This window comes from Melospiza melodia, chromosome 7, assembly GCF_035770615.1.
Source record: "Melospiza melodia melodia isolate bMelMel2 chromosome 7, bMelMel2.pri, whole genome shotgun sequence".
NCBI lineage: Eukaryota > Metazoa > Chordata > Aves > Passeriformes > Passerellidae > Melospiza > Melospiza melodia.
The window spans coordinates 26,253,410-26,268,941 of NC_086200.1; the positions used below are offsets into that span (position 1 = coordinate 26,253,410).

Below are 15,532 nucleotides of genomic sequence, written 5' to 3' on the forward strand. Positions count from 1 at the left end.
TTATTGTCATGAGCCAATTTAATTAACTTCCCCATTACCAACTGTGAAAAACGCCAATCACTTGTTTTAAAAATTTTTAGAAGTTTAATAGTAATAAAATGGTTTAAAAAAATAGTAACACAATTAGAATGATAACAATTTGGACAAATTGAATTAGGACAATATGAGACAATAAATACAAAGAGTTACGGATGTCCAGGTACCTTTTTCTGGGCATCACGAGCCCAAAAAAGGACCCACATTAACAAAGGATTAACCCTTAAGAACAATAGCCTGTTGCATATTCATACACTTCATACATGATGCATAAATTCCATTCAAACACAGGATTCTGTCTGGTCAGTGTCAACTTCTTCCCTCTAATCCTAATAGTGCCTTTGAGGTGGGAAGAAGCTCGTTTCTTCTGATAAGAAGGCAATAAATTCCCTTTCTCTAAAAGATTGAGGTGTCCTGTGGCTGCTATCTCACTGCAAGTCCTTTCTTTTAAACAAAGCATCTTACATAGCACAGTTTCTATTTTAACAATTTTTATAACCTAGAACTATATTTAACACAGTAGTTAAGAGAATTAATACAGCATTACTTTCTAACACAATACATATAATATTCGTTTTAATATTTGCAAAAAGCCACTCATAAAATACACGCATTTTTCACACCAACACATGCATTTTTACTGGAGTTCAAAAGAATGGAACCGAGAGAGTAGGGGAAAATCAATCAAACAACAGGAAAAAGGGCATGTCCCTACATAATGCCACTCATTTTGGGCTAACCCAAGAGACAACAACTATATTAGCATTGCTGTAAGGAGACAGCAACAGACCAATACCAATGCTCCCAGCAAACACTCCTGCCACGCCAAGAATCCTAAGTTCTGACTCAGCCACTGCCCTGCCACAGCTCCCATCAGGAACTGTCAGTATATTCTCTTAACTTCATGAAAATATGGCATGAGTAGGGTGCAGTTTTCTGTCCTAATTTCTACTACTGGAGAAAGCTGCATTAATCACCTAAGCAGGAGCGAGTCCTCCACAGAGCACAGGTTGTTGTTTGCACATGTACTAACAAGATTTACAATAAATATTACGAAGCATCCAAGATGTGCATGAGTTAAACACCTAGCAACCATCTACAATGGCATCTCTACTACTGTAAAAATGGTGGGAAAATAGAGAAAGGAAACCTTCAAATACTAAGCTGTTTCAAAACACTTCACTATTCTCCTCCCAGATTCATGCTTGCTGCAGGTGGGAGCACACAAACTTTACCATCAGAATAAAGTTTATTACAATGCTGTTTTCACAGACAATTGAAGAGCTCCTACCTTGATGGTTTTTGACTGAAGTCTGAGGCCATTCAGTGTGTTTATTGCTCTTTCAGCATCTTTTGCAGTTACGTAGTTCACGAAGCCATAGCCTAAGCTGTGTCCTAAAGGGAAGAACATTTTTTTAAAATTAATCCTAACAAAATTATGTTATCACTACTAAATTGAAAGGAAATGCAAACAAGAAGTGAATTTAACATACACAATCCACACAGCAAATATTTCAGTGAGCCAAGGAGGTTTCCCAAGGCTGGCACACATCATGAGTAATTCAGGTCTTTTATTTCCACTCTGGACATCCCTCTGCCATCACAGACAGCAGGCACTGGACACAGTACCCTTTAACAGGAAGAAATTTAGGGCTAAAACACCAACTCTGACCAGTCTTGCAAACTTCATGGGTGTGGAATAAAGGCAGTGACTCAATCGAGTCCATCAGTACAAAGTCTTGTGGATAGAGAGCAGAAAGGGAGAAAATGTCAATGGATGAACTGCCAGGTTTGAAATGAAAACCCTTGTGATTTCTTTGGCTATTCCAACCTCCACCCCTGGGGACAAGAAGGAAAAAGAAGTTTCCAATCCTTCATTAATACAGCTAATAAGCAACCAGTTTCCCAAACACAGCATCATAGTGAAGAGTGAAAAATTCTCTTTAAAGCAGACAATCCATGTACTGTTACCTTAATTAAGTTTACTCTTAAAGGAATAATTTGATATTAATACTAAAAATCCTTAAAATATTTAAGGGAAAGGATATTTATTTGGATACTTACATGTTTTGCTTTTACCTCCAATCTCCACAATTGCTACTATCAATTATAACATTACATACTAAGATAATTTTGGGTTGCAATTTCCCAAGAATTACAGGTTCTTATCAGTGTAGGCCTAAAAATAACTAAAATACTTTCAAGACTGTCTCAGAACAATAAAAAAGCTGCAATTCAACCCAAGACACACCTCTTTTAGCCAGCTTCTCCTTGTCTCTGTCAGATCTGTGTGATTTTCTAAAGAAAACTGCAAGCATGCATAGGAAAATGTGCTATTTTCCTCTAATAATATGCTACTTTTAAGTTATTAAGTTCTATTGTGAGGCTTAAGGACACTAGAAGACAAAGTTAATTGTTATGGTAAAGGATTCTGTGGTGAAATAGCCCTTTTTAATCACACTGCTTGGCTCTGCAATGGTCTTAGCTGACAAGGAAATTTCCTTATGCTTTTCTGACATTCCAGAACACCAGATACAGACACAGGTGTCCAGTGATGATATCGTGGCACAAATGTCAGAGGAAATGAAGAAAAAGGCTGCAAGGGAACTGTAGATTAACTTCAGATACAGAAAAAAGGATGCCCAGTCTGCTGAGACATCGAGATTGCAAGTGTAAAATCAACAAGGGAATGGAAGGAAGGCCCAAATAACCCTCAGTGTTTTCATGCCAACACACTGGCTGCAGAGCTGCACAGCTCCTGGCACGGCCTCTGCCTTTGGCTGCTTCCTGGTGAAACCCAATCCAGCAGTAACTCAGCTGAACCCACACAATGCCAGAGCCTGCTGTCTAATACACCCTTTGTATAAACACTCACAGGTAATTTCTGCTGTCTGCTAAAACTCTTAGAGAAGCCAGATCCCCTGTGTTCAAGCCTCACACAGAAACAACATCCTGTTCCCTTAGAGACCTGGTGTTAAAGCAGCTCCAAATCAGCCTCTGTGTCACCAGGCACAGAACACAACTAACAGCAAACTGCTCTGTGCCAGCCAAGCAGGATTTAACTGCATCCTCTGGAGACCTACAGACAACAGCTGTAAAATTCTGATCAATGTGTCCAACATGTACCCACAGCATGATTGTTGTGATTCCTTTATAGCATTCCTTTTGTTTTATTATGGTCAGTCATTGACATCAAATACACTTGGTTCCCACCCACTTACCTACTGAGATTATTTACCTCTGATCCAGAAAATGAGTAATTGAACAAACAGAAAAATGTTGTGCACCTGCACCCTACCTTATTTCTCCAGACTAAGAAAACAAAAGTAAGCTTAAGAGGGAAAAGATACCAGGTGGAGAGTTGGCAATGACTTTTGCAACGATGGGAAGGATCCAACATCTCTGACAGGTCCAGCCCTGCTCTGAAGGCTCAGAGCAACAGCTGCTTTATGAATATTTTCAGTCTATCCCAAAAGTCACATAAACATGAATATTCCAGCAAACTACTGAACAGAACCAGGTCCTAATAAAAATTATGGAAATGGGCCCTTTAAGACCAGGGAAACATACCCCAAACAAGACTAATCCCTCTAAGTGTGACCCAGAGTGAACCCCAGAGGACTCTCACTGCCTGCAGGGATGCTGCACTGGGGAGGACTGGGGGACCATTTTCCTGATAGGTGAAGAAGAGAATGATTCCACTCATAAATTTATTATGTTGTACACTGAGAGTCCTTCCCTTGCAACAAGTTCCCAGAGAACACAGCAGGCACAGAATTGTAGAACACACCATGGTCTGGGTTTGAAAGGACCTTAGAAAAAATTTCATTCCACTCTCTGCCACAGGCAGGGACACCTCCCACTGTCCCAGGCTGCTCCCAGCCCTGTCCAGCCTGGCCTTGGACACTGCCAGGGATCCAGGGGCACCCACAGCTGCTCTGGGAAATCCATTCCAGGGATGGATTCCACAATTGCTGATTCCCAATCTCCCACCCAGCCCTGCCCTGTGGCAGTGGGAGCCATTCCCTGTGTCCTGTCCCTGCAGGCCTTGTCCCCAGTCCCTCTGCAGCTCTCCTGGAGCCCCTTCAGGCCCCAAAAGGGGCTCTGAGGTGTCCCTGGAGCCTTCTCCTGTCCAGGTGAGCAGGCCCAGCTGTGCCAGGCTGGCTCCAGAGCAGAGGGGCTCCAGCTCTTGCAGCATCTCTGTGGCCTCCTCTGGTCTCACTCCCAGCAGGTCCATGTGCTTCCTGTGCTGGTGTCTCCAAGGCTGGAGACAGCTCTGCAGATGGGGTCTCACCAGAGTGGAGCAGAGGGACAGAATCCCCCCTCTCCCCTGCTGCCCACACTCCTCTGTTTCCTTCCAAAGCATCACACAAGTTATGTGTTTATGCATGGTTTGAGATCAGTGACAAGGAATTTTAAGTTACTTATATACAGGATAAAACCAGACCCGAGTTGCAACATCCACAGACACCCAGGAGTAAAAAGGCACCTCATGACCTGGGCCCAGTCCCTGGAATCAGAACCTGTGCCCTAACACACACACACACGAGCCTACATTAAAAGCAGCCTGCCAGGCACTCTGGAAGCACATTCTACAGCATCCAGCCAAGGCTTTCCTTCTACAAACTCAGGTGTACGTATTCTGTGTCCACTTGTTCCTGTACAAGTCCTTCCTGGACCTCACACATGTCCTTCCAAGTGTCTGTCCCCAAAGTGCCATCACACAGCAACTGTACCATTTTTTACTGTTTTTGTCTGGCCTTCTTTTCTGTTTCTGTCAGAGCAAAACTCTGCATCTTTTTCATTTCCAGTTTTATACAGGTTCCTCAGTGACTATTCCTTATCCAACAATGTGAGTGTCCTGGGAAGTGAGGGGGCAGGGATGTAACACAGTTCACCCAAACAAACACTGACTAAAAAAAGAAGGCTCTGAAAGGGGCAGGATCACAGAGGTTCATTCTCATATTCCCTCCAGGCATTTGACAGGAAGTTTGCACTGAACCCCAATATTACAGTCCTATTAGCTTTTACCTGACAATAGGTAAAACTATCACTTACCTGTATTTCTCTACAATAATCTAGAATGTAGACCATCCCTTTTCATCTGTACTTACCACCTTTAAACTACAGTAGTATAACATGCTCTTATAGTCCCTAAGTGCTAGAAAAACCCAATCCATTCAAAACGGAGAACATACATTAACTTACATTGCTCTAAAACACCCAATAGCATCAGCCTCAGCCACCTCCTCCCTCTCAGTGCCTGGTGTTCATCTCTGCACAGGCTGGGCCAACACACAGCAGCCCTGTCACTGCAGGAGACATGCCCACCTCACAGATGCCTGTGCAGGAATGCTCTTTGCTTCCTCATTTTACTCCAAAACAGAACAATCTACCTATGTGCTGAGCATGACAGGAAATATATAAGGAATTGGCATTTACACAATATTATGACTGCTGTCAAGTGTTTACCCCAGGCAAGGAGAGATGTTGTTTTGCTTTCTCCTGATGTTCCCTGCCTGCTATAGAAACGTGCAGCAAAAAAGAAATTGGTGCTGTAACAGTTTTCAAAATATTTTAGTGGACAGTTTAAAAGTTTGCATTTACACAAATATAAATTTACTCAAGAGAGAAAGCTAAAAAAGAGCAACAAGTAGGTCCTTATCTGCACAAATAATTAACAAAGTAACTACAAAACCTAGTTTTAAGCAAAATACTACACTCCTTCAGCAGAAAGAATCAAGTTTTGTTTCCATGATAAAAGGCCCTTTCAGGAGAGAGGGCACTGCTTTTCTTTCCATGCATCACTTGAGTTTCTGTCCATGGCCCTGCTTCCTTTCCCAGCTCCTGAGACACAGCTTCAGTCACCAGCTCCTTCCTCATTCCCAGCCCAGTGCTGACACCTCCAGCTTCACTGAGGAGTCTGACACTCACCGGACACTTCACTGAGAGCAGCTAACTCAGATCCTCCCCTCCTGTCCTCCACAGAAACCCCAAAATCAAACCTGGCTCCTGTTCTGTCAGTGCACCTCAGCATGATGGCAACTTAGTTTAGAACTTGTTTTCTGAACTGGGAATCAGTTTTTGGAGGACGTGAGCTGGGTTTCAGGTTTTTATTTGGCTTTATAAACCGTGCCAGGAGTGATAACCAGAGAGCTGAAATAGGTGTGAATGCATCGAGAAGCACCTCAAAAATACCAGGCATCAGCAGAATTCAAAGCAGTGGCTGTCTGAGGACAAGAACAGTTTGAAGTGCTCAGATGTGCCTTGTGTGGGCTTCTTTAGCACAGTTACGCTGTTGTACAACCAGGGCTCCACAATCACATCAGCCCACAACCATCCTGCACAAACTTCCCCACCAGGGCTCTGACAGGGAAGTGCAGCAAGGCAGGACTGGCAGAGCAGTGACCAAGAGACTGCAGAGCGAGCCCCAGCACACATACAGCATCCTCTGCTTCCCAACAGCCAGGAAAACACACAGATGTGGAAGCAGAGCAGCCTGGCTGAGCAGGGAGCCATGGCAGAGCTCCAAGGGAAACTGAGAGCACAGCAGATAGAAGGAGTAACAGCTACAACAGGAGGAATTTGGAAACACTGTCCACTGTGTCTGAGGAATGGCAGAGCTCAAATGCAGTTCAGACTTGGAAAGAATGGAAAGAAACAACAGAATAATATCAAGGGTAACAAGAAAATAATCTATTGCTGTCCCAGCAACACACGGCTGCAAGTATGACAGCAGATTTAATATGTGATCTGAGCAGAGGGGCACGGGATGCTTTCTGTGCCTCACCTCACCAGCAGAGTCTAACAGGTTCTTCACTCCAGGCACTGACTGGTTGAGTGAACTGGTCCCAGTCCAACCCACGGGGGGATGAAACGGGCTCTATGTAAGGGTGATGAGGCACCAGGCTCATGTCCCTGCCAAAACTGCTTCATCTTTGAATGATCAGGAGATTGGAAGAAGGAAAGAAAGCACCACATCCATCTTCAAAAGAGACAAAAACACCCCCCCCTCCCCCAATTGTGTGCCTGGAGCTGGTGGAGTTTGCAGGGTCTCTGCTGGTACCTGCAGCTTGCCTCGTGATCCTCAATGTGGAGGAGATGATGGGAACGTGCTCTCACCCAGACTGGAGATCCCACCAGGCTGGGAGGGACCTGTCCCAGACTGAAGGGTCAGGCTGCCAAGAGGACAGGCCAAGAACACCCAATGGAATGAGCAAGGACAGATGCAGAGCCCTGACCATGGGGAGAAACACCCTGGCCACAACAGACTGGACACTCACTGGCTGGAGACTGTTCTAGGTGTGGGATCTCAGCACCTCAGGATGGAGGTGCAGAGTGACCGAGACCACCCTTGGGGGGCTCGGGAGTCCTGGAATGTTGCCAGAAGTGTCTGGTGGCTGGACTTTGATCCTACACAGGAGACGACACCTGTATGAGGATGGGAGGATTTCACTGGGTGAATGGTGAAGGGATAAGTTAATTAGAGTGTGAAACACAGAGTTTAGGATTTCTGTACAGGGGGGTCCAAAGAAGTAAGATGGAGGAATTGGGGCATGTCCTGTTCTTCTTCTTCTTGGCCTCCATCTTCTGTGGTGATATTGGCACTTTGGGATTGGTTATTACTAAAAGTGCACTGGTTAATAAGGGTAAAAGGTATTGGGGAAAATTGATAAATATTGTATACGTAATTTTGAGTATAAAGATAAGTGACCGCCCTGGGGGCTCTCAGTGTGCTCATGGCTGGCTGCTCTGCAGACCTCTGTCGGGCCGAGGGAAAATCTTTTAGATAAACAACTAATAAACACCAAGACCGAGAAAAAACCTGAAGCCTCTTCTCGTCCTTTGAAGCGCGGGCTGCCCAAGGCCACCCCGGGCCTTTCCAGGTCATTGAAACAGCCGAGAAACCGACACGAGGGAAAAGGAGCTGGGGATCAGGGTATGGAGCACGAGCCAGCAGTGCCCACAGGGACAGGGCTAACATCATCCTGGACAGCCACAAGACAGAACACTTGGCTCTGGAGACAAGGACCTGCTATTTGGTACATCCTTAGCAGCTTTTGTTTTCATACTGCAAGGTGTCCTTACACCAAAAAGAAAGCAGCCTCATGAAGGATTTATGTCAAAACATATTTCTGCGTTTGTATGCAAACATATGAAGTATTTAATGACCAATTTTCAAAACTAACAATTAAGGGCATGATTTTCCATTCCATGTCTATGTTGATCAAATTCCATCATCACAACATAGACAGTAATATGTAGAATAACTTCTAGCATATAATTCATAGTATGCTTTTTTAAATACAGGAAATTATGGAATTATTGAATGGTTTGGGTTGGGAAGGACCTTAGAAAAAATTTCATTCCACTCTCTGCCCCAGGCAGGGACACCTTCCACTGTCCCAGGCTGCTCCCAGCCCTGTCCAGCCTGGCCTTGGGCACTGCCAGGGATCCAGGGGCAGCCCCAGCTGCTCTGGGCACCCTGTGCCAGGGCCTGCCCACCCTGCCAGGGAACAATTCCTGATTCCCAATCTCCCACCCAGCCCTGCCCTGTGGCAGTGGGAGCCATTCCCTGTGTCCTGTCCCTGCAGGCCTTGTCCCCAGTCCCTCTGCAGCTCTCCTGGAGCCCCTTCAGGCCCCAAAAGGGGCTCTGAGGTGTCCCTGGAGCCTTCTCCTGTCCAGGTGAGCAGCCCCAGTCCTCCCAACCTGGCTCCAGAGCAGAGGGGCTCCAGCCTTGCACTCAATCCTTCATTAATGGTATAGATTATGCATCTCAGCTACTCTGGAAACACATGAAGCTGTAGCTAAAACCCATAGTTTGAACCAAAATTTTTCTCTTATCCAGTCCCCTAGCCCACAGTTCAGGGATGCTCTCTCACCTGCCCCACCACTGAGCAGCTGCTGTCTCTGACACAACCATTTGTGCTGTGGTGACCACAGTGGCTCCAAAAAACACACAAACACACTGCTGGAGACAGAACTGAGTACAGAACCTTCAGTGCAGATAGTGAAGCAGTTAAAAGTAAATTTCACTTGTACTTTGCCTACCAAAAATATTCTGTCAAATGGAAGCAAATATTTTTTTGTTTAGCCAAAGAATTTGTTGAAGGAACAGTTAATCATTCTGAAATACTTTCATCTGCCTCATCTCCAGTTAAGTCATAAATGCTGCCCAAAACTATCATTTGGTATCATTTTTGCTACTTTTAATGAAGGGATGGGACTATTTTCTGGCTAAGAATGATTTATTGCTCAGATGAACATCAGTCTCAGAGGCTGTGAGATTTTAGAGGAGCAGGCAGTCGACCACAGCTCAAAGTAGTCACAAGTTCTTTGTTACAAGACAATATATAACTTTTTAAACCAATAGACAGTTGCCACAGGGTTTATTTTGCTTTTCTAACCTATCACCTTTACTTACCTCTGTGGATACTTTTATCCAATGGGCTATTATCACACATATACACATATGCCTCTGTTATAACTTCTAAACTCTTAGCTTACTCTATACAACCACACCCCTACATTATAAACCCTTCACTATCTTACCCAGTAGTTTCTCACTTAAGGCATATTCTCACTTACAACTATAGAAACATAGCTTATGTTTTTTCTGCCTGATGTTTGTGTATTGTATTTTTACATCAATCCCAGCTTCTCCCAAGGCTGCAGATCAAACCTTTCGATGTCTGTGGAAGTTTTTGTTTTTCCAATTCCCACAATTTAGTCCCTGAAACCCCACAGAGTCCTGGCTGTGTCAGGCTGGGGGCAAACAGCCCAGGGCTGTGCCTAACCTGGAGAGCCCTGGGCAGCCCTGTGCTCCTGCAGGGCTGGGTCAGTCACTCCAACACCTCAGGGCAATCACTGCACCTGCTCCACCTACACAGAGTACAGAGCTCAAAGTTTAGGTTTGTATTTCAGCATTTCCACAATGTTTCACCCTTTCCTGTTAGTCTGTGCAGCAGCTCAGGATCTTCCTTCTACAGGACCTGAACCCAGCTTTGTGGCAGTTCCTGTGACTGAGACCCAGACTGCACGCTAAGCCAATTCCCATTTCTGTTCAAGGCTTCAAAGCAGCACATCTTACTGAACAGACACTTGATGGCAACAGAAAGGAACTAGCAACGAAAAAAAAAATATCTAGTTATATTGATAATGACTTTCCAATCCAGAATGTGTCCCCACTGCTTCCCCTGGCTTTAGGACACAATCCCTGTTTCAGTTCACAGCTCAACAATGAAGAGTCTCATTTATAAAAGTTTAAGGGCAAAAGCACATTTAGCTGGTTTGGAAAGCCTGACCTTCAAAACAACTCAGAAAAACATTACAAATTACAAATAAAGCTTCCTCTCTTTCTTGTGTAAAATCAGTGATATTTGCCTTGAAACAAAGATGAATACAAACAACTCGGATACCTCTTTGGGAAAAAGCCAACAGCTCCAAAGTTAACTTGACAAAAGTTTGTTGTCAGCCCTGGTTCAGAGAGCTCACAGGGATCTCACCATCTCCACAACACTGCAAAAATTTAACCATAAGAGTAACAGCTTTAAATCCTGAAAACACAAGGGTGTGGGCTTTCTAGTAATTAATTTTATTTCACAAAGCCTCTCTGCATAAATATCATTTCTATATGTTCTTTTTTAATTTTTTTCCTTTCTCTCAGTTCCAGAACATTTCTCTATTGAGATTTAATTTCAGTTGCTCCAGGGCTCCTTTTCCAGATGAACTGCCAGCATCCAAGATTCTGTGAAGTGAAAAGAAAACAGAAAACACCAGGCCCAAAACTGTACAGAAATACCACAGGCTTGTTTTTTTGGAGAAAGATCTCATTTCTTTAAACAGAAGCAAATTTGTTCACCTGTTGTTGGGACAAAAAAGTCTGACTGTTCAAAATGCTGTGGGCTCAAAAATTCACTTCTTCCTTCTCTTGAGGAAGAAACTTCAACTTTCAAATAACAACACTTCTTTAGCTGCAAACATTACAGTACAAAAGCTTCAGCAAGTGCTGTCGTCCCAGTCACAGGCTGAGCTGAAGCTCTGCTCTAGGCCAGACTGGTACACAGACCCGGCTTCAGCAACAGCTAAACAAGTGCTTGACTGTTCCCAAGCAGGGGTCAACCAGAACAAAAACTTCAACTTCCTTTAGGTCAAGCACACCTGACAAAGCTCAGAGCAACCAGCTCCAAGTCCAGGTGTCCTGCAGCAATCCCATCCTGACAGCAGCCAGCACTCTGGGTCATAAGAAGGGCACCAGAAATCCACTGAAAACCCAAGATATGCCCCAAATATTGAGACACAGAGACCAAGAACTGCTGCCAGAGCTGCTGCTTCTACTGCCTGTGCTCTGATCCTTCTGAAAGAACCCAGGCAAGCTTTAGGGCTAGAAAGATGGGAAAGGGTCTGGAGGAGAAGGGGCTGAGGAGCAGCTGAGGGCACTTGGCTCGTTCAGCTGCAGCCCAGGAGACTGAGGGGAGGCTCCTCGGGGGCTGCAGCTCCTCCCCAGGGCAGGCACAGGGGCAGGGGCTGAGCTCTGCTCTGGCACAGGGACAGGAGCCCAGCAAGGGCTGCAGCTGTGCCAGGCCTTGGCATGGAGCTCAGGGCAAGGTTCTGCCCCCCGAGGCTGCTGGGCACTGCCCAGGCTGCCCAGGGAATGGTGCCAAGGCTGCCAGAGCTGCAGGAGCTCCCGGGGCTGCTCAGGGTGGGGGTGTTGGGGTGGCTCTGCAGGGACAGGGGCTGCACTGATCATCCCTGAGGGTCCCTTCCAGCTCAGGATATTCCAGAATTCTCTGATTTAGGTTAACTGTATTCCTATACCCTTGAGAGAACTCAGTTACTACCTCTGAGGCAGTTTATGTGGCCACCTTTATGACAAAAGGAATTAAGTGGAGCTGGCAAAGCTGGTGTTCACATTGCCAGTATTTGGGCAATTTGTCTGCAAACCATTTGCACTTCTCATTAAGTTAACCATTGCCACAAGGCATTCTTGAATGCACATTTAAAGAAATCACATACCACCAAATGTGATTAAAGAGCTAGAAAAAAAAAAAATCCAGAGGTAATGATGCATTCCAATTCCACAGTCAACAGCAAACCTGCATAAACAATTTCATGGGTGTTTTGCATGCAAAAGGAAACTATTTCAGTCAAAGACAATACTTAAGTATTTTCCACAAACAAGAACACTTCAGAACTCCATTTCTAGACTGAGTTCATTGCACTGGTGTAATGAGTAGTTGCCCTGTCACATGAACTTGAGCCACTCAGCACCCTGCAGCACCTGACAGCTGGGCAGTAAAATCCTCCTCCCCTTTCTGCTTGAAAAGCTCACAGGGACAAGGACACTCATCTCTTTTTCAGTTGTGTAACTTCTGAGAACGAGTCTTCATGTCTGAGAGAAGACATGAAAAGAAAAAGGCAGGGAAAGGGTAAAGCTTTATGTCCATTCCTGAGGAATTGCAACTATCTGAAAGTGATTGCTTTTGGTCCTGTAAGAAACATGTCCCAGGCACACCTGCAAAGAGTGAGTCATCATTACAGCAATGTTTGAGATGGACCCCAAATTCCTGCATAAAACCTTAACAAGTCACCCCAAAATGTCCCTTCTGCTCCACACCTGCCAGCAGCAGTGGAGAGATCCCTTCACTCGCCAGCTGCTGATCCCCTGAGTGACCTCCATCAGAACCCACAGTGACACTGCAAATGCAGAGAGGGCAGAGCAAAGCCAAGCCTCCCTGCCAGCCTCTGCACAGAGGGGCCATGTCTGGGGAGCTGACAGGTACAGACAGAGCCTTTGGAACAGTGTCCAGGATCACATCCTACACTTCCTAGAGCAGGCAGTCGTGAGTACCAGAGGAAAACACTCCCTGCTCAGGCAGTACAGAAGGGGTGAGGCCAGGAACAGGAACCCTCAGGAAGGTGGATGCCTCCTTCCCAAAACCAATCACTGCCAGAAGGAGCCCTCACAGAATGAGGTGTGCAAGCAGCCTGTCACCAGGGACTCTGAGTGGGGATATGGTGTCAGGAGCAATAAATAGACCCCAAAGAAGTCTGAGACCATAAACACATGGGGAAAAAGCTTCACAGAATCCTAGAATAGAACCCTAGAATATTCTCAGTTGGATTGATGGTCCTTGTGGGGCCCTTCCAACCCCTGTCCCTGCCCAGCCACCCCAACAACCCCACCCTGAGCATCCCTGGGAGCTCCTGGAGCTCTGGCAGCCTTGGCACCATTCCCTGGGCAGCCTGGGCAGTGCCCAGCACCCTCTGGGGAAGAAACTCTTTCTAATACCCAGTTTAAACTCCCCAACATAGCTTTGTGGTAGTTTGGATGCACTCTGAGGACAGTTACATACAATGTCACAGGTGGGAGCACCCCACAGCTCACACAGTTATTCCAATAAGGAATATTATTTTTAATATTACCATGCATTGCCATAGCACATGAGTTTGGCAACTTTTTGTTTTTAATAATTCCACAAAAAAGCAGTTTAACTCTACCTTTTCAGAGCTTTAGGACAGTCAGGTTTGAAAGTTATAAATACTTCAGCAGAGTAAGGGGGAAGACAGAGAAGCTAAAACACACATGACTTTCAGCTTCAGCATTTGATCCAGAAGGACTAACAGTCTGTGCACAGCTGCATGGACAGCAGGCTAGAGATGACCAGGTTCTCTCAGAAAATTTAGAGCTATTGAGCAGAAGCATCTGCTCTGTACAAAGTCAGATATCCTGACACAACGAGCCATCAGCACCTGTGCTGCAAGAAACTGAGCAGCCCCAGAGATGCCCAGAGCTCTGCATTCCTACATTAACAGGTACTGAAGGAGAAATGTTTTTTAAAAACTCACCTGTTAGAGGAGTCCAGCTCAGCACAATGGCTGGAAACCCAGACCCCAGAACCTGGATGCTGCAGCAAAGTGAAACACTGACCATGCAAAATACAGCACAAGACAGATTTCTTCTGTTGGATCATCTCCAGCACGAGGCAGCTGCTCCAAGGAAGTGGAGATTTAAACATCATACACACATCCCTGGACAGGGAATCAGTGCTGAGTACAAGTCTGGCCCTGTTGTGTCTGCAGTCAATGCTGCAGGGCTACTGGACTAACCCCAGACTTCTTGGTCTCAGCCTCATGAGCCCCAGGAAGAGAGGATTTAATTGATGGATCAGGTCAATGGCTACTCACAGACCTCAGCAATCATCATGACAGGCCAGAAGATGCACTGGTGAAAAGTTACACTGCAGCCTGGACACTGTGCCATTCTATATTGGGAAGTGAGAATCAGCCTTCTAACATTTCCCTAGGGTTCAAAGCCCCAGGGCATGGCTGGGGCTCAGTTAAGATCTGACAGAAAGAACAGTGTCCAACGAATGCTGTAATTCTCTTATGAAAATCCTGGATGTCCAAACATACTCTCCATAAACACAAGTACAGTGAGCAGCACAGCAAGGATCCAGTATTTGCCTGCTGACCCCCAGTACTGATCCACTCATCACAGTCAAGCAAAGCCATAGCTGCAAGTGCTGAAGAGTGAGGAGTGCACTACACCAGCTGGGGAATGCTCAGCCCAGCCCTCTACTCCTCCAGTATGACCAGGAGGAGCCCTGCATCCTTCCAATGCTCATCTACTGTGCACAAGTTTCTCTGTACAGGGACTGAAAAAAAGGGAAAGAAAAAAAAAAAAAACAACAAAAAACAGAAAAAGAAGCTGTCACATCTCAAACAACAAACCAGACACACATTACACCTTTATCAATGGTTATAACTCATATGTACACAAACCCAATAGTTCCTGGTAAGGAATGTGAACTGACACTATGGTTTCTCCTACTTTCACCTCCTGTAATGTTCATCAGTAGTGAGATAAAGGGCAGGCAGTCTGGAGGCTTCAAGGAGCTTCTCTACATTTTATAACCACAACCTAACACATGGAACACAGACTGTTCAATACTCTGCTGCATTTGAAGCAAAATGCAACAACATATGCAACGATCATAATAAAATATTTTGCTCAAACAAACCCAAACTTTGGCTTTCAAATCAGTTCTTGAATCCCAGTAATCAGTCTCCAGACAGCTTACGCCAGTTCAAAAAGTCATGAAAACTGCATTCCAAGCAGAAGTATTTTTTGGCCCACAAAAAATTGTCTGTTTAACAGACAATAACTTGGGAAGAAATGTATGTATCACTCAATGTTGTACAAAAGGCAAGCATTATCAACTAAACGTTGATTTTAACTCTGCAAACACAAAAAAAGGGAACTTCAAAGACAAAATACTCTGATTATTAAAACTTTATGGGGGCACAAAAAGCTATGACTTCATTGAAAAGAACTAAACTGATCTGAAAAGTCTAACACAAACAAAAGCAAAAGGTTCCCTCCCTCCTGCCCAGGCCACTCAACCCACTCTCCCTCACATGCCAATATTATGACTTATCTGACCAGAAACCAAGGTCAGGGAGCTGAACAGGTTTTTCTGCAGCTCCAGTTTCC

The 15,532-nt window shown here is 45.1% G+C and overlaps 1 protein-coding gene across 2 annotated transcripts in view; it reads right to left on the reverse strand.

Moving 5' to 3' along the window:
- The window catches only part of ELAVL1 (ELAV like RNA binding protein 1), a 41,393-nt gene that overhangs the window by 12,527 nt on the left and 13,334 nt on the right, over positions 1 to 15,532 (reverse strand). For both annotated transcript variants that reach the window (XM_063160791.1, XM_063160790.1), the window contains exon 3: positions 1,328 to 1,431. In XM_063160791.1, the coding sequence (XP_063016861.1) occupies positions 1,328 to 1,431 (104 nt within the window). The remainder of the gene's footprint in view (positions 1 to 1,327; positions 1,432 to 15,532) is intronic.